This window comes from Pyrgilauda ruficollis, unplaced genomic scaffold (assembly GCF_017590135.1).
Source record: "Pyrgilauda ruficollis isolate IOZ18807 unplaced genomic scaffold, ASM1759013v1 scaffold23, whole genome shotgun sequence".
NCBI classification, from domain to species: Eukaryota; Metazoa; Chordata; class Aves; order Passeriformes; family Passeridae; genus Pyrgilauda; species Pyrgilauda ruficollis.
The window spans coordinates 16,212,736-16,235,690 of NW_024522539.1; the positions used below are offsets into that span (position 1 = coordinate 16,212,736).

The 22,955-nt window shown below is 51.7% G+C and overlaps 3 protein-coding genes across 7 annotated transcripts in view; all 3 read left to right on the plus strand.

The window, feature by feature from the left end:
- The window catches only part of ZNF592 (zinc finger protein 592), a 32,129-nt gene extending 30,020 nt beyond the window's left edge, over nucleotides 1-2,109 (plus strand). The window contains exon 8 of one of the 2 annotated variants that reach the window (XM_041468825.1): nucleotides 150-2,109. In XM_041468825.1, coding sequence (XP_041324759.1) covers nucleotides 150-656 — 507 coding nt within the window. In that variant the 3' untranslated portion in view covers nucleotides 657-2,109. The remainder of the gene's footprint in view (nucleotides 1-149) is intronic. The other variant, XM_041468826.1, reaches the window with a different exon arrangement.
- Nucleotides 2,110-2,264: 155 nt separating this feature from the next.
- On the plus strand, nucleotides 2,265-11,517 carry SEC11A (SEC11 homolog A, signal peptidase complex subunit). 3 transcript variants are annotated; one of them, XM_041468829.1, is made up of 6 exons: nucleotides 2,287-2,430; nucleotides 2,514-2,623; nucleotides 4,200-4,349; nucleotides 7,945-8,064; nucleotides 8,499-8,556; nucleotides 11,388-11,517. In XM_041468829.1, exons 1-6 carry the CDS (start codon nucleotides 2,380-2,382, stop codon nucleotides 11,421-11,423), a joined length of 525 nt encoding a protein of 174 aa, XP_041324763.1. In that variant the 5' UTR covers nucleotides 2,287-2,379; the 3' UTR covers nucleotides 11,424-11,517. The 3 variants fall into 3 exon arrangements, with proteins under 3 accessions (XP_041324761.1, XP_041324763.1, XP_041324762.1); XM_041468828.1 differs by lacking the exon at nucleotides 11,388-11,517 and adding an exon at nucleotides 8,701-9,170; XM_041468827.1 differs by lacking the exon at nucleotides 11,388-11,517 and having other exon boundaries at nucleotides 2,265-2,430; nucleotides 8,499-9,170.
- A 6,043-nt stretch (nucleotides 11,518-17,560) lies between these two features.
- On the plus strand, nucleotides 17,561-22,443 carry NMB (neuromedin B). Of its 2 annotated transcripts, none has more exons than XM_041469100.1 (3): nucleotides 17,561-18,403; nucleotides 19,231-19,433; nucleotides 22,171-22,443. In XM_041469100.1, exons 1-3 carry the CDS (start codon nucleotides 18,346-18,348, stop codon nucleotides 22,216-22,218), a joined length of 309 nt encoding a protein of 102 aa, XP_041325034.1. In that variant the 5' UTR covers nucleotides 17,561-18,345; the 3' UTR covers nucleotides 22,219-22,443. The 2 variants fall into 2 exon arrangements, with proteins under 2 accessions (XP_041325034.1, XP_041325033.1); XM_041469099.1 differs by lacking the exon at nucleotides 17,561-18,403 and adding an exon at nucleotides 18,502-18,772.
- The last annotated feature ends 512 nt before the right edge of the window (nucleotides 22,444-22,955 follow it).

A 22,955-nucleotide genomic window follows, 5' to 3' on the forward strand; every position in this document is an offset into this window, starting at 1 on the left:
TGTTTGGCTGTGGGGAGGGAAGGGAATACCCCAGGAATCCCTAGGCATGACTTCACCCTCAGGCATCTTCAGACACGTGTGTGGATTTTAGTGCTTACTCTTCCACGGGTTCAAATGATAAAGTAACTTTTTAATCTTATTTTTTGAAGGCAAAATCTCCAAAGAGGATGGCACTGGATGAGCTGGGTCGGGCAGAGAGCGCTGCGGGTTTGGACGCGCCGCCAGCCAAAAAACTGAAAGCGCCTTGGAAATGCGCGAAGTGCGGCTTTGCGACAGACGTCCAGACTGAGTTCCAGGAACACATCCCTCGGCACAAGACAGACAGCTCCACCTTCCAGTGCTTGTTCTGTGGCCTCTGCTACACCTCCCACATCTCTCTGAACAGACACCTCTTCATCGTTCATAAAGTCAAAGATGAGGAGGAGGAGGAGGATGAGGAGGAGGAGGAGGAAGATGAAAGGCAGAAGTTACAAATAGAGATGGGTAAGAATGGACACGAGGACTACAATGGCGAGTTGAACACTACGGTGGAAGAGGAAAACAAATACAAAGAGTGCAAAAGGGACTCAGCTCTTTGTGAGCACAGTCAGACGTGTGGAGCAGAAGGACCCAACAGCACCTCACAGAACAATCATTCAAAGTCTCTTAAGACTTAAAAGCAAAAAAAGAAAAAGCCCTTTTGGTTGATTAGGGGTTTTTTGTTGGGGGGTTTCTACTCAAAGTACAGGGTGGGGACGGGGCAAATCTTTGAAATATTCTGTTGATTTCTTGGGATGGACGTTGCAACTCCTATTTGTAAGGGAAATTTAAAACAGAAAAAAACAAAACCAACCCTGCCATTGCATCCTAAGCACTAACTCTCTGCCAGCCCAGAGAGGTGAAAAGGGAAAGCAGGGCCAGAACCCTCAGTGGGGTTTGGCCAGCTCCTGAGGATCCAGGGATCCAGGAGCACTCTGCAGCTGCAGTTTCCTTCAGATGAGCTCTCCTCCTTTGAGTGTGCACCGCCTCAGCCTCTGCCCAGAGCCCCAGCCTCACCTTTCCAATCTCCCTTTCTTTCTCCTTCTATTTATGGCTTCTTTTTTCTCTCCCCATCCTGCCTTTGTGTTACTCATTTTAACTCATAACGCTGGCTCAGCCAAACGCGCTTGTCAGGACCGTGTTGGCCGATCTGGGATCTGCGTTACACGGCATGGGTTCGAGCTGTAAGTTGTGCTGGTTATTCTTTAGTTATGCCCAAATAACAACATTCTTTTCCAAAACGCAGTTTAATGAAATGTCTTGGACCTGAATCATCCTTAAAAGAGGATTTTGTAGCCCCAGTGCTCCCCGGTGAGTATGGCGTTGAGGAGGGCCGGGTCCCTTTGGGGCCACGTTGGCCGTGTGTCTGTGGAGCTGTGCTGCTGGAAGCCATCCTGGGCTGGGCATTGCCAGGTCTCATCCCAGTGGGGAGCTCAGACTGGCACCATTGCCAGAAGGGGACAAATCCCCCATCAGTGGGTCAGCTGGAGTGAAGTTATTTCAGAGCTCCCGATGTATCAGTGCCAGGGCTCCCTGACAGCTCATTTTGAGGGGAGAGGAGCAGAGCTCAGCTCACAGAGGTGTTGGAACAGCGGGAGCCACCATCGTGCAGCACGGCAGGGGCTCCATAACTGCTGTCCTGCTGTGGCTCCGCACTACCCATCCTTCAGGAGATGTTTCTTTCCATGTAGTCACATTGACTCTCTTTCCTCCCTCATTCCATGTCACACCCATGCTTTGTGTAATACAATTACCTTCTATACCATTATTTTTTTTCATTCTGTTGAGCCAGAACTCCGCTTGTTATTGTTTACTCTGACAATGTTTAAATAATTTAAGAACTATTTATCTCCTTGCTTGGGCTCATCACCATCTGGTCTCGCCATGCTTGGGTACAGCTGGAGCTGTCTGGGTGTTGAGCGGTGTGTGGGTTGGATGAGCAAAGGCTGGATTGGGGTGTTGGTTGGATGTGGGGTGTCTGTAGGATGGGGTGGTGGGCAGCGCTTGGCCGAATGCCGTGAGAAGCGCAAGGGGTGCCGGGCGTTGGCTGAATAGGGTTTGGATCGGTGTGTGTTCCGCGGAGGGAGCGACTGGAAGAGGCGTGGATGGAGCTGAGCGGGGCACGGCTGGATGTGCGTTTGGCAGGCTGGGCGTTGTGTCGGCCGCGGGGCGCTGAGCTGGGTGCGGGTGCGGGTGCGGGTGCGCGGCGCTCTCGGCTGCGGGCGAGGCCCGGCCCCGCTCCGGCCCCGCTCCCGCTCCGGGGCCGGGCCTCGCCCGCGCGCGGCGGAAGCGGCGGTGACGTGGCCGCGCAGGCGGAAGCGGAAGCGGGGCCGTGCGGGCGCGGCGGCGGTGGCGGCGGCGATGCTGTCGCTGGACTTTCTGGACGATGTGCGGCGCATGAACAAGCGGCAGGTGCCGGAGGGGCCGCGGGAAGGGGGGGAAAGCCGGGCGGGCGGACGGGCGGACGGGGCCTGACCGACCCCCTTCCTCCCCAGCTGTACTACCAGGTGTTGAACTTCGGCATGATCGTGTCCTCCGCCCTCATGATCTGGAAGGGGCTCATGGTGGTGACGGGTAGCGAGAGTCCCATCGTGGTGGTGCTGAGGTCAGTCCCGCGATGCGGGGATTAAACTCCCAGGGTTTAGGCGGGCTGGGGATCGGCAGGCCCCGAGGGGATCCCCAGGATGGCCCAGGCGGAGCCACAGCGGGCGAGGAGCTCCCTGGGAATCCAGGCTGGGAATGGCGAGGGAGTGGGTGGAAAGAGCATCTCACCCCGCTCTGTCAGCCGGCTGGTAAGAAAGAGAGAGAGGGACTTTATACCCGGGCAGGTAGTGACGGGACACTGGGCCGTGACAGTGACAGCGCTGCCAGAGGGCAGGGTTAGAGGAGAGAGTGTGAGGAAATCCTTCCCTCTGAGGGCAGCGAGGCCCGGGCTCAGGCTGCCCAGAGAAGCTGTGGCTGCCCCATCCCTGGAGGTGTTCCAGGCCAGGTTGAACTCGGCTTGGAGCAATCTGGGATAATGAGAGATGTCCCTGCCCCTGGCAGGGGTGGACCGGCATGATCTTTAAGGTCCCTTCCAGCCCATCTGTGATAATTCAATGACTGTCCACTACAGAGGTGCTCCTGAGCTTAAGGGTTGTCACTCTGTCACTGTATGTTTTGGGTGTCACACGTTGTCCTTACAGCAGTGCCCTGCAGTGGGTACCACCAGTGTTACTCCCACCTTCCTGCTGCCTGGGACAAATTCCCTGGGCTGCCATTGGGTGCTGGCATGGATATTGCACCTGCCCTGTGGCCACACTGCCCTTTTCTTTGTGTTTCTGTGTCAGTGTTCATGATGCAGAAGTGCTGTCATGCCAGGACCAAGTGCTGCTTACCAAAACCCCCTCCTGATGAGGTGCAGGGCAGATGTTTCCCCCCGCTCCACCCAGACAGGGTGGTGAGGTCACATCCCCTCTGCAGTGATTGATCTGCTGTTCTGACCTGCATCTGCTGTGCTCTGTGAAGATAAAACTCAAATGCACGCAGTACTTAAAGTTCATTGTTCTGCTTTGCATTATTTATGTGGAATTAGGAAGGATAAGTAGTTGGTAACAATTGCCATTTACAAGACAGAAGAAAAATAACTTGAGTCGTGATGCCTGAAATGAGATAATTAAACAAAGCAATGAATCACAGTAGCAAATTTTTGGCAAGTCCCTTTGTCTGTTTCAGATGGGAATGCTTTCAGTGCTTTGTTTCTGAGGATAATCTGTCTATCTCTAAAAAATAAATTAAGTTTAAAAAAAGCTTCCCATCATTACAGGGCTGCCAGCATTGCCCTGCCAGTGGTGAGCTCAGAAATCAAAAGATAGTGTTCATCATCAGCTTTTTGCTTATTAAAAAAGCTTTTCCCTTTGGATGTGCTTGTAACACCAGGTACTGGCAGTGCTCTTTTCCCAACAAATCCAAGCTGCTGGCAGTGTGATGATTGAAAACCTGCTTGCAGTAGAGGTTACACGGTTGCCCAGTCTCTAGGGTGGTTTTCTCAGAAGCTCTTCATCAAGGTTTCAGCCTGGTCTTGAACACTTCCAGGAATGGGGTATCCACAGCTTCTCTTTCTCATGAGGTTCTTGGGAGATTTTTCTTGAAGAGCCACGAACTGCAAAACCTGGTTCAGTTGTTCCCCTCCTCTTTTTCAGTGGGAGTATGGAGCCTGCTTTCCACAGAGGAGATCTCCTGTTCCTCACCAACCGAATTGAAGATCCAATCAGAGTGGGAGAAATAGTCGTCTTCAGGATAGAAGGAAGGGAAATTCCTATAGTCCATCGTGTCCTGAAAATCCATGAGAAGTATGTTGAGTCTGGGGGTTCTGCTGCTGATGTTTCCCTAACTGGTGTTCTTCATCTGCTTGGGTAAACAAGGGCGGGGGAGGATGTCAGTCATGGAAATCCAGGTGCTCTAGGAAGTAACACAGGAGTTTCAGACAGAAAAAATCTCTCCTGCTTTGTTTACTTGTAAAGATCATCCAGCAGAAGGGACAAGCTGAGAGCCTGTGCCACACAAATCCTACACTCCAAACTGTAGAATCATGGAATTGTTATGGTTGGAAGGGACCTTAAAGCCAGTCTCATTCCACCCTGTGCCATGGGCAGGGACACCTTCCACTGTCCCAGAGGGCTCCAAGCCCTGTCCCACCTGGCCTTGGACACTTCCAGGGATCCAGGGGCAGCCACAGCTGCTCTGGGCACCCCGTGCCAGGGCCTGCCCACCCTCACAGGGAGGAATTTAATCCTTACATCCCATCTAACCCTGGCAGTGGGAAGCCATTGCCCCTGTTACTTTAGGGCTCTTGTTTGCAGTCCTGGTCCATCTCTCTTGGAGCCCCTTTAGGCACTGGAAGTGACTCCACTGCCTGTCTCCTGTGCCATCCTCTCTGTCCCGAGCTGCTGTGCTGTCTGCTGCAGCATGGCTGTGTTTGTGTGTGAAGTGATTCTTGTTTGTGGGGCACAGCTGTGGCAGAAGGCGTTTTGTGTGTAGTGTGTGTTATTTTGGAGCTTGTCTCTATGTCCTGGTCTTTGCTGTCCGGCACACTCAGGGCCTTTTGTCTCTCTGGAAGGTTGTGGTGCTGTCCTCAGAGTCTTTGTGTGCTGTTCACTCTCAGCACTGGGGAGGCTGTGTGTCTGAAGGAATGGAACAGGCATTGGTTTCATGGCTGATCAAGGCTTAGTTTTCCAGCCAAGGCTTCCACTGCAGTCATGAGCTTTCCTGTTTTGCTGGATGGAACTGTGGCCTCTCCAGGCCAGTGTGTGGTGATACAAACCAGCTCTGTGAGTTGTTTGAGTGAAAACTGAATCTAGAACTGAATCCCTGATTCTTCAAGACATCTTGGAGAGGCAACAGCTGGTTGGGGTCCCAGCATCTGTTTCTGCTGAGTGAATGTTTTCTGAATGGTGTGAGCTGGAGCTGAGCCAGGTGGCATCTGGGATTCCTCTGGTTGAGACATGGATGGGATGGAGAGGGTCCCTTTCCCAAAGCTGTTGGAATATCCATACAATTTTCTGCTCCAACTGAAGGATGACCAGCCTTGTGCATGTACAGCTGGAATCCTGGCTCTGAGGCAGTGAAACAATGCCTCTCCCAGCAGGCAAAGCACATTCTTTGCTGTTCAGATTTATTCTGTACTCAGAATTTTGAACAGTGTCAGTTTGCAAAGTGCTGGTCTTTGATACCACTGATTTAAAAATAACTTCAGTTTATGGGCTGAATTTGACATCTGATGTTGCACGAGCGTTTTTTGTGATGTTGTGGAAACTCTTTCAAGTGAAATGCAGTTTTCCTTCTCCCCTGTTCTGTGCAGCATTTTCTCTTCAGATGTTGCCCACCCTTCTTTTTTTGCCTGGCTCCATCTCTAGATATTAGGTTACCAAACACTATTTTTTGTTTAAATGTAACAGGGCCATAGTGCCAATCCTGGGAGGGTGAAACCATTCTGCAGTATTTTAGGTTTCATTTAACTGAAACAACCAAACACAAACCTAATCTTTTTATTAGGAGAGATAAACTGAAAAATCCATATTGCAACCTGAACCTGGGAGCTGAAGGCAGGATTTGGGTGTCAGTTGCTTCTTTCACTACTTAAAGAATAATTTTCTAGTGCCAGTTTGGAAGAGAAAAGTCTCTGCAGAAGCTGACAGGAGTGTCAAAATGCAGGAAGACATAAACAGCATTTTCTGTGATTTTGGGGCAGCTCAGGCCCCAGTTCACATCAATATTGTGTCCGTGAGAAAATGTCTCTTACTTGCTGGCCTTTTCTTCTTGTTTCAGCCCAAAATTGAATTCATTCTTTATTACTAACACAGAGTCTGCATTCCAAATTTACTTAGTGGTTTTGGAGCAGGGTCACTCACCTCAGACAGCAGAGAAGTGCAGCAAGGGCTTCTCATGCTGCATTGTGGCAGAGCCTTGACTCAGCTCAATAAGGTGCTGCACTCCTACACCATCACTCTTCAGAGCTAAACTACATTATCTGCACCTCTGGGGATCTTTATCTTTTCCCAGACAGTGTTTGTTGTTCCCACATAACAAGCCAGATGTGCTTTGGAGAAAGAGCTGTGGGTTTTTTCCCTTTTTCCTTTCCAAACTTCTCCTGTCAAGGAGCTTTTTGGTGTTCAGGCATGATGAAAACAGCCTGAGCTCCAGAGAACTGCCTGCTTTCCTGCTTGCATTCCATCTGTCATTTCTGTGAGAGCTGAGATTCAAGCACTGAGGATGCTCCTGCTCAGCACCTGCCTGCAGGTGCCACAGGAAGGTGACAGTGGCAAATCCCTGAGTAGTGCCATGGGCTGCTCTCCAGCATCTGAATGGGAATGGCTGGGAAAGAATCTATACATCTTTTTCCTGGTCAAAGAAAAGATTCATCTGCTCCATGATCCCGATTCTGGCAAGCTAATTAATCTGAAAATTAATTAAAGACTGGAGAGGGCATATAGTGGTAATTTCCCTGCTTTCTGCAGGTTACAGTTTCAAGCACAAAGTCCTAGTTCTTTATGAATAGCCTAATTTCCTCTTTTACGTGGAGTATCAGGTCAATTTTTCAGCCAGTATAATTTTTTGCCAACCAAAATACTTTTGCAGAGAGTCTGGTTTAGTTTGCACTGTGGCTATTTCTGCATAGCACCTTCTCTGCCTGGCTTTAACCCATTACTTCTGAGCTCCTTTTGGTACCTTCTGGCTCTTGCATTGGAAGAGACAGTGAAAAGCTATTTGATTGTTGCTGTCATTTGAGGTGGACTGTGTCATATCTCCCATCAGTTCTGTCTTTTCCAGGCTGGAGAGTCCTGGTCTGTAGTTCTTGTATGGAAGTGGTTCCAGACCTTGTTAAGCATTTGTTAGCCTTTGCCAGTTCTTCTCTCCATTGCAGGAAAGGATCTGGGGGGCTCAGCACTGCCCAGAGCATTCCAGATGTAGGCACATTGTGAGTTCATGCAGCATCATTGTGGTATTATTTGGATTTTTTTCGGTCCCCCTTTCCTAATCAGTTCTAATTTTCAGCTTGCTTCTGCCCACTGCTGAGTAGAGCTGTGTGCTTCAATCCCAACCTCTCCTTTTGTGTGGTAGTAGGGAGACCAGAATCCAACATTGTGTGAAGCAAAAGCATCAACACAAGATGGGTCAAAAGCCAAGAGGCAATAGCTGCACCTGCACTAGAAACTGTTCTGAAACTCTGCTGGAGATCTTTGCTGGGGCCAGAATTCATTCTTCCCATGGCAGTTTTTTCCAAACCATCTGCTTTCTGCTGCATTTGACAGTTTCCCTGATTTATCCTCCTTGAATTGTAGGACACAGGTGCTTCTAGTGCCCTTGTGTTGGTATCTCCATGCTTGTTGTAGAACAGCTTTTAACAACTTTCTGTCCTGCCTTACCTGGCTGTCTTGTCTTTACCAGGCAAAACGGAGACATCAAATTTCTGACAAAGGGAGACAACAATGCTGTGGATGACAGAGGGCTCTACAAGCAGGGGCAGCACTGGCTGGAGAAAAAGGATGTAGTGGGACGAGCAAGAGGGTGAGTGAAGTTGAAAATGGTGGGGCTTTTCACACTGCTGTCCCCAAAAGCCATCTGGTAAATCCCCCCTTGTGCTGGCTGTCCCTGCTGGGTTTGTAACCTGCCTGAGAGTGTGGAGAGTTCAGTTCTTAGTTTGGCTGTGAGCTGTGTCCTGAGTTGTTGATGCTGGATGGACACAGGTGTAAGGGTAGCGTGGGCTCAGACTTGATCAGAATTGTCATCAGGTTTGTCCTGGGAGGCTCAATGTTAGCAGACAAGTGAAATCTGAGCCAGGCATAGGCTGAAACACCCTCTGGGCTGGTTGTCACCCAGGCCCACTGCCACAGGGAGGGAGAAGTCACCAGCCCATTGACTGGAGCCCTTGGGATGCTTGAATGACTCTTCCTCTGCACCCTGGAATAGTGTTTCTTTTAACAAAACCTTTATTCTTGTAGATTTGTGCCCTACATTGGAATAGTGACTATCTTAATGAACGATTATCCAAAATTTAAGGTAAGAGCTCTTCTATTTCCTGCCTGCTTTTCCCCCCCCAGCTATAATTCCTTCATGAGAACACGGGCAGAACCCTGTGCCCTGCATGTTTGCTGCTGTAGATGTCAGTGTGCACTCCTGTGTCTCCTCTGCTCTCTCTTCCAGTATGCAGTCCTCTTTTTACTGGGTTTATTTGTGCTGGTCCATCGAGAGTAGTCCCTTGCACTGAACTACGAGATGAAGGTGCCATGGAATTTTCTAGATGAACCTTTAAAGTAGCTGATGGTCCAGTGTACCAGGAGAAAGAAGAAAGCATGCATTTCAAAGCTTCGTGCCAGTTTGGGTTTGTTTTGGTTTTTACTGCGTAAGGGCGAATGTTTGTCACAGTATTTCCAATGGTTTGTCACATTTTAGCCTTTTTAGTGAATTTTTATATTAAAAATTTGAGCCAAAGTGTTTAGTGCTTGTACTTTGAAGCTGAGCTTCCTCTCCAAGTGCCTCTGGGACCGTGTCCTCAGTCTGTGCCTGGCCGGGCCAGGTGCCCCCTCCCTTGTGCTCACTGAGCTGTCCACTGGTGAGTTGTGGCCATGACAGTTTTTTTCCGATTCAGAGCTGGAATAAAGATTTTGCCTCTTGCCACGTTTTTTGTTATTGCCCTGATGAGAGCAGCCTCCTTGCCCAGGTTCTGGGGGATACCTGGGCTTTGCTGTTACACACTCACTCCCAGAGCCATCATCTGACTTGTTCTCTCTCCAGAGAGCAGTAGCAGCTGCTCCTCTCACCTCTTTTTGGGGAATTATCTGTCCTGAGCTGTAGATCATTCAGTATTTCTGTGTTTCTTTAAATCACACTGAAATAATCTGCCAAAACACTGCGAAGTGTTTGGGGTAGAAGATGGCAAAGGATTACTTTGTGCATTGTGGCAATAGGTAGCAGAAGGATAGAGATGGAAAATACCCACAGCTCTTTGACAGGGATGATTTAGCAGGATGCAATAGTAAAAATTGCTTAGTTTTGCAAAAGGGTTTCAGGTGTGAGCTGGCCACGTCTCACAGCTCACCTGAAAGCTACAGGCTGCCCTGGGGTCTGAAATAAAAAACCCACTTGTCACCACTGTCTTTTTCTGAGCTTCTCATTCAAGCTTGTGATCCTGCTGGTGGAGGTGTTGTCAGAAAGAGCCCAGGGAGGAGGTGCAGGGCAGTGATGCTGCAGTTTATCAGCTCTTCTCCATGACTGCTCCAGGATTCCAGAGCAACAGGAATCATTGCAGATGGTCACTGCACCCACACACACAGCTTGTATAAAGCAAAAGCAGTCAGGAAAAGCAAGGACAAAACCCACTGGGGTGTTTATGGCTGTTTGCAGTTTGTTGCATATGTCTCTCATTGGGTTTGTCAGGCCTCTCCCATCTCTGGAGGTGAATTGTACCATTTTGCTGGTTTTGATGTTACCAGGTGCTTTGTTCCCTATGTAGGATAAAGCAAACATCACCTGTAGGGCACTGCAAAGAGTCTACAAACAGGTACAACCCCCAGCACTGAGCCTTGAGCCTGTAGCTCTGAGTAATCAAAACTTCATAATAAAAATGGTAATAAAATCTGTATCTCTTGCCCCCAGTGTTAGAGCCCTTGGGAGGAAAATGTGGATAAAGCTTCTCTTTAATTCTTGAGTTAAGGATGGGATGTTCTGTCAAAAGTCAAATGCAGGCAGCAGTGAGAGAGCAGAGAATCTCTGAGAGCTGCTCTCACTATAGAGTGCCTTCCTGAGGCATTTCTGCCTTTGCAGCTCATGTGGAGCCTGAGTCTGTCCCTGCTTTGCCTTGAGCCTCAACAGCTTTTGTGCATAAACGAGTTTTACACACAAAGGGCTGAGTTGAGCTTGTCTGAAAGCTGCTAACCAACACCTCCCCATAAACACTTGCTGTGGGTGCTGCTGCTGCTGCTCTCCAAGTCCTCTCCCTTTCAGACCTTCTCCAAAATTCTAAGCATGTGAAAGCAGTTGTATTCCTGTCACTGAGTTAATTTAACCCAAAAAAGAAAGCTGAAACACAAAGGATTATGGAGCAAGGTTTAGCTCTCAAAGTGCTAAGCCTGCAGTTCTTCAGGAGGCTGATGTGTCCAGGAGTCCCTGGGCTGGGGGCACAGGGCACAGTGAGCTCTTGCAGGAGGCTGTGCTCTGCTCTCACCTGGTGCTGTGTGAAGGAATTGAACAAGAAGTGCTTCAAAAATGCAGGGTGGGTGGGGTGAGGAGCCCCTGCTGCAGCCCAGCTTCAGAGGCTTCCCTCCAGGGTCTGCAGGCACTTGAAGAACAGGAACAATTGCCCTAAACCAGGGGCTGCCATGTGGCACTTGGGAATTCATCTCTGCAGGCCCTGTTCTGCCTGTTTTCAGCTCTGTGCAGCTGGGAATGTGGTTCTGTTTCCTGCAGCTGTGAAATGGGGAGTTGACTCCAATTAGGCAAAGAATAATTTGGCAGTCAACCCCATCACAGCTCTGGCACCCACCACCTCCTGTGCCACCTCCCATGCCAGCTCCCACATTGCCTCCTGCCTTCCAGCAGCACCTTTCCTGCCACAGTGGGATAAGGGAGTGTTGGGGATGAGCCTGCACAGGCTGGAAACTTCAGATATGGGGGCAGGGTGACACAGAGCCGTTGCTAGCTCCATCCCCACCAGATTTATTCTGCTTTGCTGAGCAGAAAAGCCACGGAGTGAGTAGGATATCTGGCTGGCTGGGTGCTGATGCTGAGGTGTTTGGGAGCACTGCTGAGCTCCCACAGAGCCAGAGTGGTTGGTGATAGAACTTGATGTGTTCATGTTTTATGTCAGTTTTATGCTACTTTGTTTTTTTAAGGTGAAACTGTCTGGGCAGCTCCAGCAAAGCCAGTGACACTGGAGGCTCTGGAAATGGATGGAGATCTTCATGTCACCACAGGAATGGGATTGGCTTGTAAAGTATGTGGGTGTTGAAAGGTCTGGTTTATAAAAGAGAAAAAAATGAAGGAAAAAATCTGCCAGGGCTCATTGCTCCTGTGTCTGTTGTGGTTGGTTACAGCCAAACAGGGCAGGTTTTCTGTGAGCAATTCCAGTGCTTAATTACAGTTCAGTCACATCCGCAGTTCAGGCACAGATTCCTTCACGGGCAGGAGCTGTTCCATGAGGCAAAGCCATGCTGGGCTGTGTCTGAGGGCTGCTGGAATTCTAGTGGGTGATATTTTTTTTGTATCAAAGCTAAATGCATAAGCAAGAGCGTGATGGTTGGGAAGTGAGCTGTGAGGGGTGATGTGCTGCAAGCTGGAGTTCTGTGAGACAGAGGCTGTTCTGTGTATTTATGGTGCTTTAGTGCACGGTTGTTGGTTGAACAGCAGTGAGCATCACGGTGCTTCATCCAGATCTGTTGCTGCTTATTGCTTTGCAGGGGTTCACAGGGCTCAGGTTTTGTCAGATGGTCAGTTCCCCACTGTCTTTAATGAGATTGGGTAATTTCATGGTGGTTTTCCTGCCCTTAAAATCAGAACAGATCAACTGTGGTTTTTTCCAAGATAAAACCTGGTCTATGCATGAAGACCACTCTTTGCTGGAGAAATGCACAACACAAAGTGTGCAGCTCCCAGGACAGCCCAAAAGTTGGGCAGGAGAAGGAGAAGAGACAGAGAAGGAAGAGAAGCGGTGCTTAGAGCACATGCCTTGGGGATGGCTCCTGTGCCAGAGCAGGGACAGTGCAGAGCAGCTGCTTGTGTGACCCTCACGGTGCCAGTGACTCAGTGGCTGAATCAGATGAGGAATGTCCTGGTTCCATCCCCCAGGAAGGTGCACTGGGGTGACACCAGAAGGGCCCAGCCTGTGCCATTCCCACAGTGTCAGCAGCTCAGGGTGGGAGTTGATGTGTGGTGGGTGACTGATCTGAGACTCATCTCTGAGAGAAGAGAAGCAGCACCCACACTGTGCTCTCAGCCAGCTGAACAGCCTCCTGCCCCTTTTAGCTCTCCCCAGCCTCGTAACACTTTGGTCCCTTTGTCATCTGCACCCAGATTCTCACCTGTCAGGAGCCACAGGTCTCTGCCAGAGTAGATCCACCAGCCCAAGCATGTTGGATTCATATGGGACACAGGAGCTTTCCTGAGAAATCTGCCTTGGTGGCTCTATTTTGCCCTAATTGGGTGGCTTTGCTGTGGGTTCCTAGTCTGCCTAGCTCTGAGAGTCCTTCTTCACATTTGCTTATCCCTCAGTTTCTGTGAAAATCCAGCAGCTCCATCACACACAATCCTGCTTCCCCTTGGAGCAGGACCTGATTTTGTGTGCTGGCCTGCTGGCTGAGCACATTGTGTGTCAAACCTACTCCAGCTCGTGGGGAAATCCATACACTTGTTCAGTTCTAGCAGGTCCTGTGAATGCCTGATCCAGCAGGTTCCCTAAACCTCAGGGGAAATAAACATCTTCACAGAGAACAGTCTAAATAGTGATGGACTAGAAATTCAACCTTTGTGATTCAGAACCTCTATGATCCAGGATGGAGCAGATGCTCTCAGTCTCTTGCTCCTTCTGCCCAGCTCCTCATCTTTTGACTATTTGTGCTCCTTCTGTTTAACAATTCAAAAACCCTTCCTGCATCTCTCTCTGCTCAATATCTTGGTATCACCTTTGTTTTCCAACCTCCCCTTTCCCCATAGAAACAGTCCTGAAGGAAAAATAATGTGGAGGAAATTAACTTCTCTGAGCCTTGATTCACTCAAACTGGCATGTCAGATTTCTGCTGTATAATTCTGGCTGGGACACTTCTGAGCTGGGCCTGGGTTTGCCTGGAAGAAAACATGATTTTCTTCTCTAAGTCTTCTTGCAGAGCAGTTATTTGTATTTGTCCAGCAGTGTGGAGTGAAAGGGAGACCTCAGGGAAAACCACAGCTCATTTACAGCTTAAATGAAAATTGAAAATGAGTTGAAAACAAGATGTGCAAGATTTCAAATTTTATCTTTTATAAACAACAGCTATTGCCTGTGGACGAATGGATGTAACAGAGGGATTTAATCTTTGTAAACAAGAGAAAAATGCATCAAAATAGACCCTCAGGCATGTGGCAGGACCTGGCTTTGGAAAATGGTGAAGAAAAGGCTGAAGCAACCTAACTGCTACTAAGAGTTTTATTGGCACAGGAGCTCTGTGAAGGAGACAAATAGGGACATTCAAGGCCTTTGCTCTTTGTATTTGTTTTTTATTAGAGCCATCAGTTTGAGCACATGTTTGCCTGCCCAGGTGGGTATTTGCAGTGCCTGGGAAGCCTCAGCTCCACAGCATGGAGTGTCTCCCTTGCCTGCCTGGCCACCTCTCTCATGGTAGAGTCAGCGCCAAAGGAACTAAAACATGGAATCTCAGAATGAGTTGGGCTGGAAGGGACCCTAAAGCCCAGGCAGTCCCACCTCCTACTGTGGGCAGGGACACCTTCCACTATCCCAGGTGGGTCCAAGCCATGTCCAACCTGGCCTTGGACGTTTCCTGGGATGGAGCAGCTGCAGCTGCTCTGGGCACTCTGTGCCAGGACCTCACCACCCTCACAGGGAAGAGTATCTTCCCAATATCCCATCTAACCCTGCCCTCTGGCAGTGGGAAGATATTTCCCCTTGTCCTGTCCCTCCATCCCTTGTCCCCAGTCCCTCTCCAGCTCTCCTGGAGCCCCTTCAGGCCCTGGCAGGGGCTCTGAGCTCTCCCTGGAGCCTGCTCCTCTCCAGGTGAGCACCCCCAGCTCTCCCAGCCTGGCTCCAGAGCAGAGGGGCTCCACTCTCAGAGCAGCTCAGGGGCCTCCTCTGGACTGGCTCCAACTGGTCCATGTCTTGTGCTGAGGACTCCAGACCTGGATGCAAAGCAGAGAAAAAACAAATTGGGCCTTGCTTTAAAGCCCTTGAACCAGGGTATTTTCAGGTTGGTCTGTTACATTTGTTAGTGAGGCCCTTTTGGCTGTGCAGTTTTTACATCCATTTATTTTGCCTAGTTATGGTTTCCTTTCTTTACCTGGTGAAATCCTGCTTTAGCTTTAGGTGCATTTAGAGGATTTGCTCCTAGCGCCTGTTTCACAGGTCTGTTATTGCTCATCTTATCCCTACTTGGACAGGAGTTTGGTAAGGAACAGAACACCCTGAGAGAGTAGACTTGGAACTTGTGGAAGGAATTTGGAGCCTTATGGGTAAGGTGAACCCACAGGGATCATCTACCTGGATTTCCCAAAGGTATTTGGCAAGGTCCCTCAGCAAAGGCTCCTGAAGGAAGGAAGCAGTCCTGGAACAGGTGGTGAGATCCTGTCCTGTTACAGGAGAGATTGTTTGCTGAAAGGTAAAGAACAAACGGGAGAAGGGAAGAGGGAAGAGACTGGGTAATAAAGGGGATGAAGTTTAAATGTACATAAATATAAAATGGTGCACAGGGAGAAAAACCAATTTTAACTCTATTTATGAAACAACGGGTTCCAAGTTAAGTGTTGCCATCTGAAACATCAGGGTTGTTACAGATTGTGCTGTGAAAATGTCAATTCTGTGGTCAGCAGCCATCCAGAGTAAACTGTGTGTGTCAATTGCTGGGGAAAACAGAACAAAACAACCCCTGCTCCCTCTGGCTGCAGGCATCTGGGGAAGCTGAGGATTCCTGGAGCTTTGAGGTGTTTTGGGTGGGAAGGGACATTCCTGGAGGGTGTGGGACTGTGCAGGGCTGCTCTCAGCCAGCCCCAGAGGGTAAATCCTACAGAGAGGGGAGTGGAGCTCTGTGCAGACCCTCCTCTGCCTCGGGATATAACCATTGGCAGCTGCCATTTTCCAGAGTCACCTTTGGGGCTGCCAACAGCCCCATCTCCTGCATCACCTGGGAAAGTCGGTGTGCCTACCTCTGCCAGCAAAACTGATTTATAAAGTAGAATTTCTACAGCTTTTTTAATATATAAGGTGGGAAGATTCCCTTGGAGACTGGTAGCTGTTGGGACGTGAATCTCTGCTGAGCTGGAGAGAGCAAGTGGCAGAGAAGCACTGCAGTGTCAATTCCTGCCTGGAATGCTGGAAGTCCCAGCAGGCTCCAGGCTGGGTGTCTTGCTCTGACACACCAAAGTGGACAAAGAGAGAGGCAGAAAATCTACCACAAACCCCACCAAGCTGGTGACCCGGTTCTGGAGCTCAGGTCCTGGTGCCCTTCCCAAGCAGGTCCTGGGTGCCAGTTATTTTCCCTAAAATTAGAAGCAACTTCTTTGTGAAGGCTGGAAAATCCTGAAAAAAAATCAGGTCTTTCTGTTGGTGTCTGGGGCTGGTATTTACCAAGGCTGCTGTGGAGGAAGGAATTGCTGTTCCTGCCTGGACCACAGCACTGCTGCTGCTGCTCAGTGAGTGCTGAACCCTTTTACCAGCTGTTTTCCAATAAAGCCCCACTGGCTGCCCTGAACTGTGCTCCCACTTGCAGCCTCCAACATGTCTCTGAGTAGCTGTTCTGGTGCTCTTTCCAGACTTGAAATCAGAGTTATGGGCTCTCATCTCCCACACATCATGAGGTCAAGCCTTGGTACTCAGCAATTAATCTGACATCCCCTCAGGTTTTGAGGGTTTACAGTGGCACTGCAAAAGGGCAGGAGCTCCCCGATTTCCTTTTCCCAGCCTTTCCCAAGCTTCCTTAGCAGTGCCACTAGGATGGAAAACACCTGTTGCTCTGCTCCCACCCTGGCTGAGGTAACACCAGCTGAAAAAGAAAGAACATCTGGGTGCATTTGGTTGTGCATCTAATTAGAGCAGTGCATAAGCCTTCATCCTGTTTGAAACCCTGCAGCTTCCCACTGCTCATCCCTTGTCCCTGGGGCTGCCTGTAGGAGCACTAAAGGAATGGGACTTAACCCTGCCACGCTTCAGTTGGTGCCATAATTGCCCAGGGCTCTTTCATCTGCCCTCTGTAATTGGGATCACTTTATCCCTGCCTTCATCCTCCCTAATCCTACAGGTAACCCTTCAGCTTGCTGTTCTCCACAGTGGAGGATTCTGCTCAGCTTTCCCAAAAACACCCCTTCCCCAGGGAAAGGAGGAGACAGATTCAGCTATGCCAGTGCTGGGCAGCACCAGCATCTTCCTTCACATTAAGCACCTTCTCTGGACCTCCCATCCTCCTCCTTCTCCTCCCGCCCTTCCTACATCCCCCAGCTTCTCCAGACACCATGAGTGAATTTAAAACTTTTGAAGAAAAGGCTCGGGACAATGTCCATCCATTTCAAGCTGTTTTGTCAGTGCAATGGCAGTGCAGGACACTGGGGGAGGGACACAGGCTGAGAGAGGAAATGGAGAAGGGACAGGGGTGTTTCTGTCTGTCCAGGTGCAGCACTGGGAGGGGACAGCAGAGCCCAAGCAGTTGTCCCAGCCACCAGCACCACTGGGACCAGGGGCCCCAGGTCTCCTGTCCCTGCTGCCTCAGTGGGGACACAAGGCTGCTGTGATGTGGATGTGAGAGCTGGGGTGCTGCGAGTGCCACATCTGGGGGGAGCACTGCACTCATGGCCCCCTGGCCCCCTAAAGGGTCACCTCCTCGAGTGGCAAGTCCAGCTCTGCCTGCTCAGCCCTTCTCCTGCTGAACACAGGGAAGGAGCACAGTGAGAGAGCGGAGTGAAATCCCCCTCTGGAGCCCAGGAGCTCCAGCACACAAGCTGGAGTTCCTGGACAAGGCTGGCAGAGGTGTCACACCTGAGAAGGCCATGTCCATCACCGTGGCACATCTCTGGAACAGTGAGGGAGCCCATGCTGATCTGGCCACCCAAGGGGACACTCACACACTTTGGGAGGATGCCTGGTAGCACAGGAACACTTTGGGTTTTTTCTTTCTTTCTTTCCTGTAAGCTTAGAGCTGAGTTTGCAGTTGGAACTCTGACCCCCTGCTGCTGAAGGGGAACGTGTCACCTCCAGCCCTGCTCTCCTGAACAGCAGCACGTGCTGAGAATGGCATTGCTAATGAATTCCCTCTGCCATTTCCCAGGAGAACTGGGAATCTCATCCCCACCCACCAGCACCTCCTTGCAAAGTTATGGAACTGTAAATCCAGCAGAAGCTGTCAGCGCCTTTAGATGGGCTGCACCTGGTATGGACTTCTATCCACATGGACCCAGGAGCCACGTGAGCTCAGCCCTGCAGTCTGTCACTGATCTGTGCTTGGGAGCTCAGCAGTGCCTGAGTGAGCGGCCTGACCTGGCCCCAGGCCCTCCTCCTCACCATGGACCTGCCAGGATTATGTCTGACCCTGGGTACCCCCCCAGACTCACCCCAGCCCAGACCCTGAGGGTATCCCTGTGTAAATATGGAACCTGGAGGAATCCCTATTGGCTGCAGGCAAGGAGGAGAAGAAACAGAGCACAACCTGTGCCTTGGAGCCCTCTGATCAAATGCTTCCAGTTTCACCAGGAATTCACTTCATTTGAGCCCTGGGCACACACAGTCCATGCCCCAGGCCCCACTGTCTGTGTCCCTGGCATGGCTGGGCACAGCTCCATCCCTTTAATGGAAAAGGGGGAGCGCATGGGAAACATAATTGTCTATGGAAGGTTTGGGTGTAGCAATCAGGAAACAGTGGTCTGCAAAATCTCAAAGGGAGTGGGAAAGGTGAGAAGTGGTACACAGGCTCTGGCTGAAGCTCTGCAGTGTGTGGGATCCTCTGGGAGGCTGCTCTGGGAAATGCAGGAGCTGGGCAGAGCTGGCAGGTCCTTAAGGACAGGATCCCGGATTACCCATCCCGATAATCAGGCACATCTACTGGGATGGCTTTGAGCTAAACTGGGAATGAACTCCTGGCTGAGCTCCAGTGCAAAAAGGGCAGCATGGAGAAGGTGGAAGCACGGACATGGAGAGATCTGGGCACCGGGGTCGGACTCAGCGGTGAGTCCATCACTGCCCCCCTCAGCGCTGCCCCTGTCACGTCTCCCGCTCCGCCGGGGCGCTGGGATGGCACAGCACGGGCACGGCCAGGCTCGGAGCGCGTCGGCCGGGGCGGGGCCGGGCCGTGCGGCGGGGCCGGGTGGTGTGGCGGGGTCGGACCGGGCTGTGTGGCGGGGCGGTGTGTCCCGCCCCGCGGCTTTAAGCGGGCGGCGGCGGGCGCGGGTCCCGCGGCGGCGATGGCGCTGCGCTGCCTGCTGCTGCTGCTCTGCGGAGCCGCGCTGGGACCCGCCGTGCACCTCGACTTCGCCGAGCACCGCAGCCAGGCCGCCAAGATCAAGGTCAACCCCCGCGGCAACCTCTGGGCCACAGGTACCGGGCGGGGGCACAGGGACCCCTGTGCGGGAGGTGCGGGCGCGGCGACATCCCGCGCTGTCCTGTGGCTGCCTGTGCGGAGCCCCCTGCTCCCAGCGGGACGGGGATGCTGGCAGTGCCGCGATGGGCAGGGGCGAAGTCACCTCCACCTGCATCCCTGCATCGGCAGCAGGTCCGACATCCCCGACAGACTGAGCAGTCTGGCATCCCTGGATATGCGCTTCAGCATCCCTGGGTGGCATCTCTGTAACCGCAGAGATCTTGTCAGCGGGAACAGGGAGGGAAGTTTCCCAAAAATCCCACGTGGAGTGAGGAGCTAGCGTTTCTGGGTTTCTCTTGACTCAGCTGGTTGGGGCATTAGGTGCTCCCCGTTGGTTCGTGCCGGTGCAGGGTGGCTGGTGCCAGCTCAGCTGGAGCCCTGTGTCCCCCCAGACACCCCGGGTGTGCTGTTGCAGGTCACTTCATGGGGAAGAAGAGCGTCACAGGCTCCCAACACCTGGAGACTGCCGAGGAGCCTGCAGTGCCAGTGGTCTTCGGTCCCTCTCTCCGAGCCCTGCTGGAGGACATGATGGAACTGCTGACCCGGGAGCTCCTGAAAATCCTCTTGCAAGAAAGGCTACTGGATGAGAACCAAGGGAAATATGACCTCACTGGCCAGGTGAACATTTACTTAGCTAGAGGGAGATGCTCAGAGCAGAAAGGTGGAGCAGCTTTGCTGGAGAGGGGAGCACCTGCACAGCTGCTAGAGGTGCACTCCCCTCTTTACCCTCCTTTTAGCCCTCCTTAAGCCACTTCCTAAGACCAACCATAAAGGGAGGGAGGAGAAGTGTCCTGAGACTTGTGTCTAGCTGGGCACTGACAAATAGTCCCAGGTGCTTGGGAAGGGTGTGAGGATGAGCAAGTAACTCTGCAATGGAGCTGTGACAGCAGTGGTGTCCAGGGGTTGTTAATAAGCTTCCTCAGCCAGATGCAGAAGAGTATGGTGTCCCCCTTTTCCAAGGACAAGGAAATCCCTTCTTCCTCTTATTTCCACAGCAAGAGACAAAGAGGGGACACAGTATGTGAAGGGAAAGGCATCTGTCAAGCAAAGAGCTTTGGCTCTGTGTCACTGTGGTTGGGATCCCTCGATGCTGAGGGCACAGAGCCTTGCAGGGAGTATGTGTACATTGGTTCTGCTGCTGCAGAGTGGGTTTTGGGGAGCAGGGAGAGGGCAGGAACTCTGCTGGTTCCACTGTGTATCAGCAGACCCTCACTGTGCTTTTTACCCTGGAGCTCGCTCAGCTCCTAGTGTAAAACCTGCCCCTGGGAGCAATGCATGGGCACAGATCCTCAGGCAGGATGTACAGATCGAATTGCTCAGTCCAGAGATGGAATTTCTGCATCCATAAATGGAATTAGTCTGTGTGGTCTGCTTGTCTGTTGCCTCCTGCACACCTCCCTGGTGTCTCACCCTTTCCAGTCACTGCAGGAAGTAACTGGGAGTCTAAAAAGGATGAAATCCTCTTAGGTCAGTCCCACCTGTGCTGTCCCACTGAGCCAGATGCCTGAGGAGCTATCCAGTAGCACTGCATGCAGGTGAAGCTATTTCTGCTGTGCAGGGTTAGGCAGGGCTTGCTCCTCTTTGGCACAGGTGGAGCAGAGTTGCAGGACTGGGAGCCTGAGAGCCACTGATTGCTCAAGCCCCTTTTGGACTCACTGCCAGCAGATTAAAGTAAACTGGTGCATCCCAGAGGGCTTTCCACAGTGAAAATACAGCTGGGCATGGTGAAGGTACCAGCCCACCCCACTCCCTGTGCAGTGTGCTGTGCTGGGCTGCTGCAATGTTGGCACTTCAGATGCATCTGGAGAGGAGATGAGGGCTGTGGAGGTTCTGGACCCTTCCTCATGCCCCTCAAGGAACCTTTGAGCAGGAGGGCACTTGTTGGGAAGATGGGAGAGCTGGCAGATGTGCTGCCCTGCCTCGTTTCTGAGTGTGGTGTGAATTTGGTAGAGCTGGGGCTCTCCCCTGTGTGGGAGGGCTGCTCCTCACTGCTCACGTTGCAGATGTGCCTGTGCAAAGGCTGCCTGGAGTGCTGGTGCTGTGCCCCTGATTCCAGCTGAGGGCCAGAGTCCTGCCAGCCCTGCCAGTGCTCATTCCCAGAGCTCAGGGTGGGTACAGGTTGGCACTGGGTGCCAAAGCCCTGCTGCTGGAGGTGATTTGTCTGCAGCCATGCAGGTGCTGGCCAGTGCCCGCCTCGGTGCCCGCTGCCTCTCTAGGGCAAGGTGGGCTGGTGTGCCCACACGTGGCATCACAGCTGAGCTGCTTGATGTGCAGCTGGCTCCTGCCCCTCACTTTCTCTTCCCAAAGCCTGAAGCCTCTCTCTGTCAGTGCCCTGCTCCCCTTGGTCACCTTGCTGGGTGCTCTTTCTGGTTTTGCTCCTTGGGCACCTCTGAGCACTTCACTTCCCCAACTCCTGCCCCTCCTGCTCCTTTCTCCCACCCATTCCCATGGCATCCTCACATCTGTGCTGTTGTGGGTATTACAGAACTGCTTCTCCCCATTGCCTCTGAGTGCTGTCCACATTATGCTGTTCTGTGTGACCTTGTTTTTTCTTGCTCTTGTAGTTGTTACAGTGCCAGTCTAAATTCCTGCCACCCTGACAGCTTTCCCCTTCAGCGTGATTGTTGTTGGACCCCAGGTGTCAGCACCCAGCCTGAACTCATCTGTGTGCTGTGTTCCCACCTTCCTCACAGCCTTTTTCACTGCTCTGCCCTGTGAAACTCCTGTTCCATGCCCTGCTCAGGATCTGTTACTTCCATCTCAAGCCATGTGTGGCAGACAGGGTTTGGCTCTCAGTGTGCTGAGGCTTCACAGAGCTGCCATGTTGCTCTGTGTGACAAAGATTGGGCTGGCAGAGGAGGATCCTTCCCATCCTTTGGCATCTCCTTGGCTGTGTGGCACTGATTCCCCAGGATGCAGAGACCATGAGTGTGGAAGGGAACAGCTCCAGGGTCTGGGGAGAGCCCTTCTGCTGAGGGCAGCTGCTGCCCTGTGTAGCTCTGGGACCTGTGGTCAGTGCCAATCCCACAAACTCCTCTGTGACTCTTCCTTGCCATGTTTTCTGTCTCTTTCTGCCTTCTGCTGAATGAGGCTCTCCCCTGAAGCTCAACTCAGTGGCTGCTGCCTCACTGGGATGAAGTTTCCCTCAGACATCTGAGTTGTGGTTCAGCTGTTGGAGCACAGATGGGAGCTTCTGGCTCTGTCCTTCTCATGTGCCATGCCAAGCCACCCCTGCAGTGCCATGGTGCTCCAGCATGGGATGTTTGTCTGATCTGCCCCACGGGACCAGCGTGGGTGGTGATGGTGGTGGTTGTGTGCACGGCCCCATGTCTCACTGTTGTGTCTTGTTTTGTAGGAGACAGGGCTTTTAACAAAGGTGCTGGAGAAGTACTTTTCAAACTGAAGAGGTGGGGAGGATGAGGTCTGCAAGGTCAGCTGTGCCTGGTGAACAGAGGAGAGCATCGTCCTTGTGGGTTTCTACAGCAGCATCACTTTTATTTATTCTCTCTGAAATATTGTTAATAGTGATGTTGTGTGTGAAGGTGGAGCCTGCCTGTATAGCTCCTGTATGTTTTGTGTTTCCTTGACATCTGATGTGTGCCTGTGTGAATAAAACTGGTTCTTTGCACAGACTCTTCTGTGGGGGGTAGGAAGGCAGACCCCCAGGGCTTGTGAAGGGGGAGTGGGAGCACCTTGGGGCAGGGTGAAGGGAAGCTCTCAACAGCTCAGAGGGCTTGGATTCAGTCCCTGCAGCTCTGCTCACTGAAGGAGACCCTGACATGATAAAACAGCACACCTGGGTGAGCTGATCACACCACTCATACTGGAGCATTTGTGACCCTCTTTGCTGGGAATGTTTCCAGCAAAATCTTGTCCTGGCAGTGGTGGGATTCTGGCTCAGAGTCCTGGCCTTGTGGCACCTCAGGATTAACTACAGGCTCCTTGGCCACCAAACACTCAGTCTGGCTAAGAGGCTGCTTTGTGATGATGGCTCAGTGCTCCCTCACCTCATGCATGCAGTCAGACACTCACAGGGGCAGAGGGACAGCCCTGGGCCCTTGGCTGTGCAGGGTGGCAGGAGAAGGGAGCTGGGGCCTGGCTGAAATGGCAGGAACAGTCCCATGAGCAGACTCTGGGTCT

Coding starts and splice junctions, on each gene's coding strand:
- SEC11A (XM_041468827.1), top strand. CDS start 2,380: ATGCTGTCGCTGGACTTTCTGGACGATGTGCGGCGCATGAACAAGCGG. Junction 4,350..7,944: donor GTCCTGAAAATCCATGAGAA/GTATGTTGAGTC, acceptor TGTCTTTACCAG/GCAAAACGGAGACATCAAAT. Junction 8,065..8,498: donor GTAGTGGGACGAGCAAGAGG/GTGAGTGAAGTT, acceptor TTATTCTTGTAG/ATTTGTGCCCTACATTGGAA.
- NMB (XM_041469099.1), top strand. CDS start 18,640: ATGGCGCTGCGCTGCCTGCTGCTGCTGCTCTGCGGAGCCGCGCTGGGA. Junction 18,773..19,230: donor CGGCAACCTCTGGGCCACAG/GTACCGGGCGGG, acceptor GTGCTGTTGCAG/GTCACTTCATGGGGAAGAAG. Junction 19,434..22,170: donor AATATGACCTCACTGGCCAG/GTGAACATTTAC, acceptor CTTGTTTTGTAG/GAGACAGGGCTTTTAACAAA.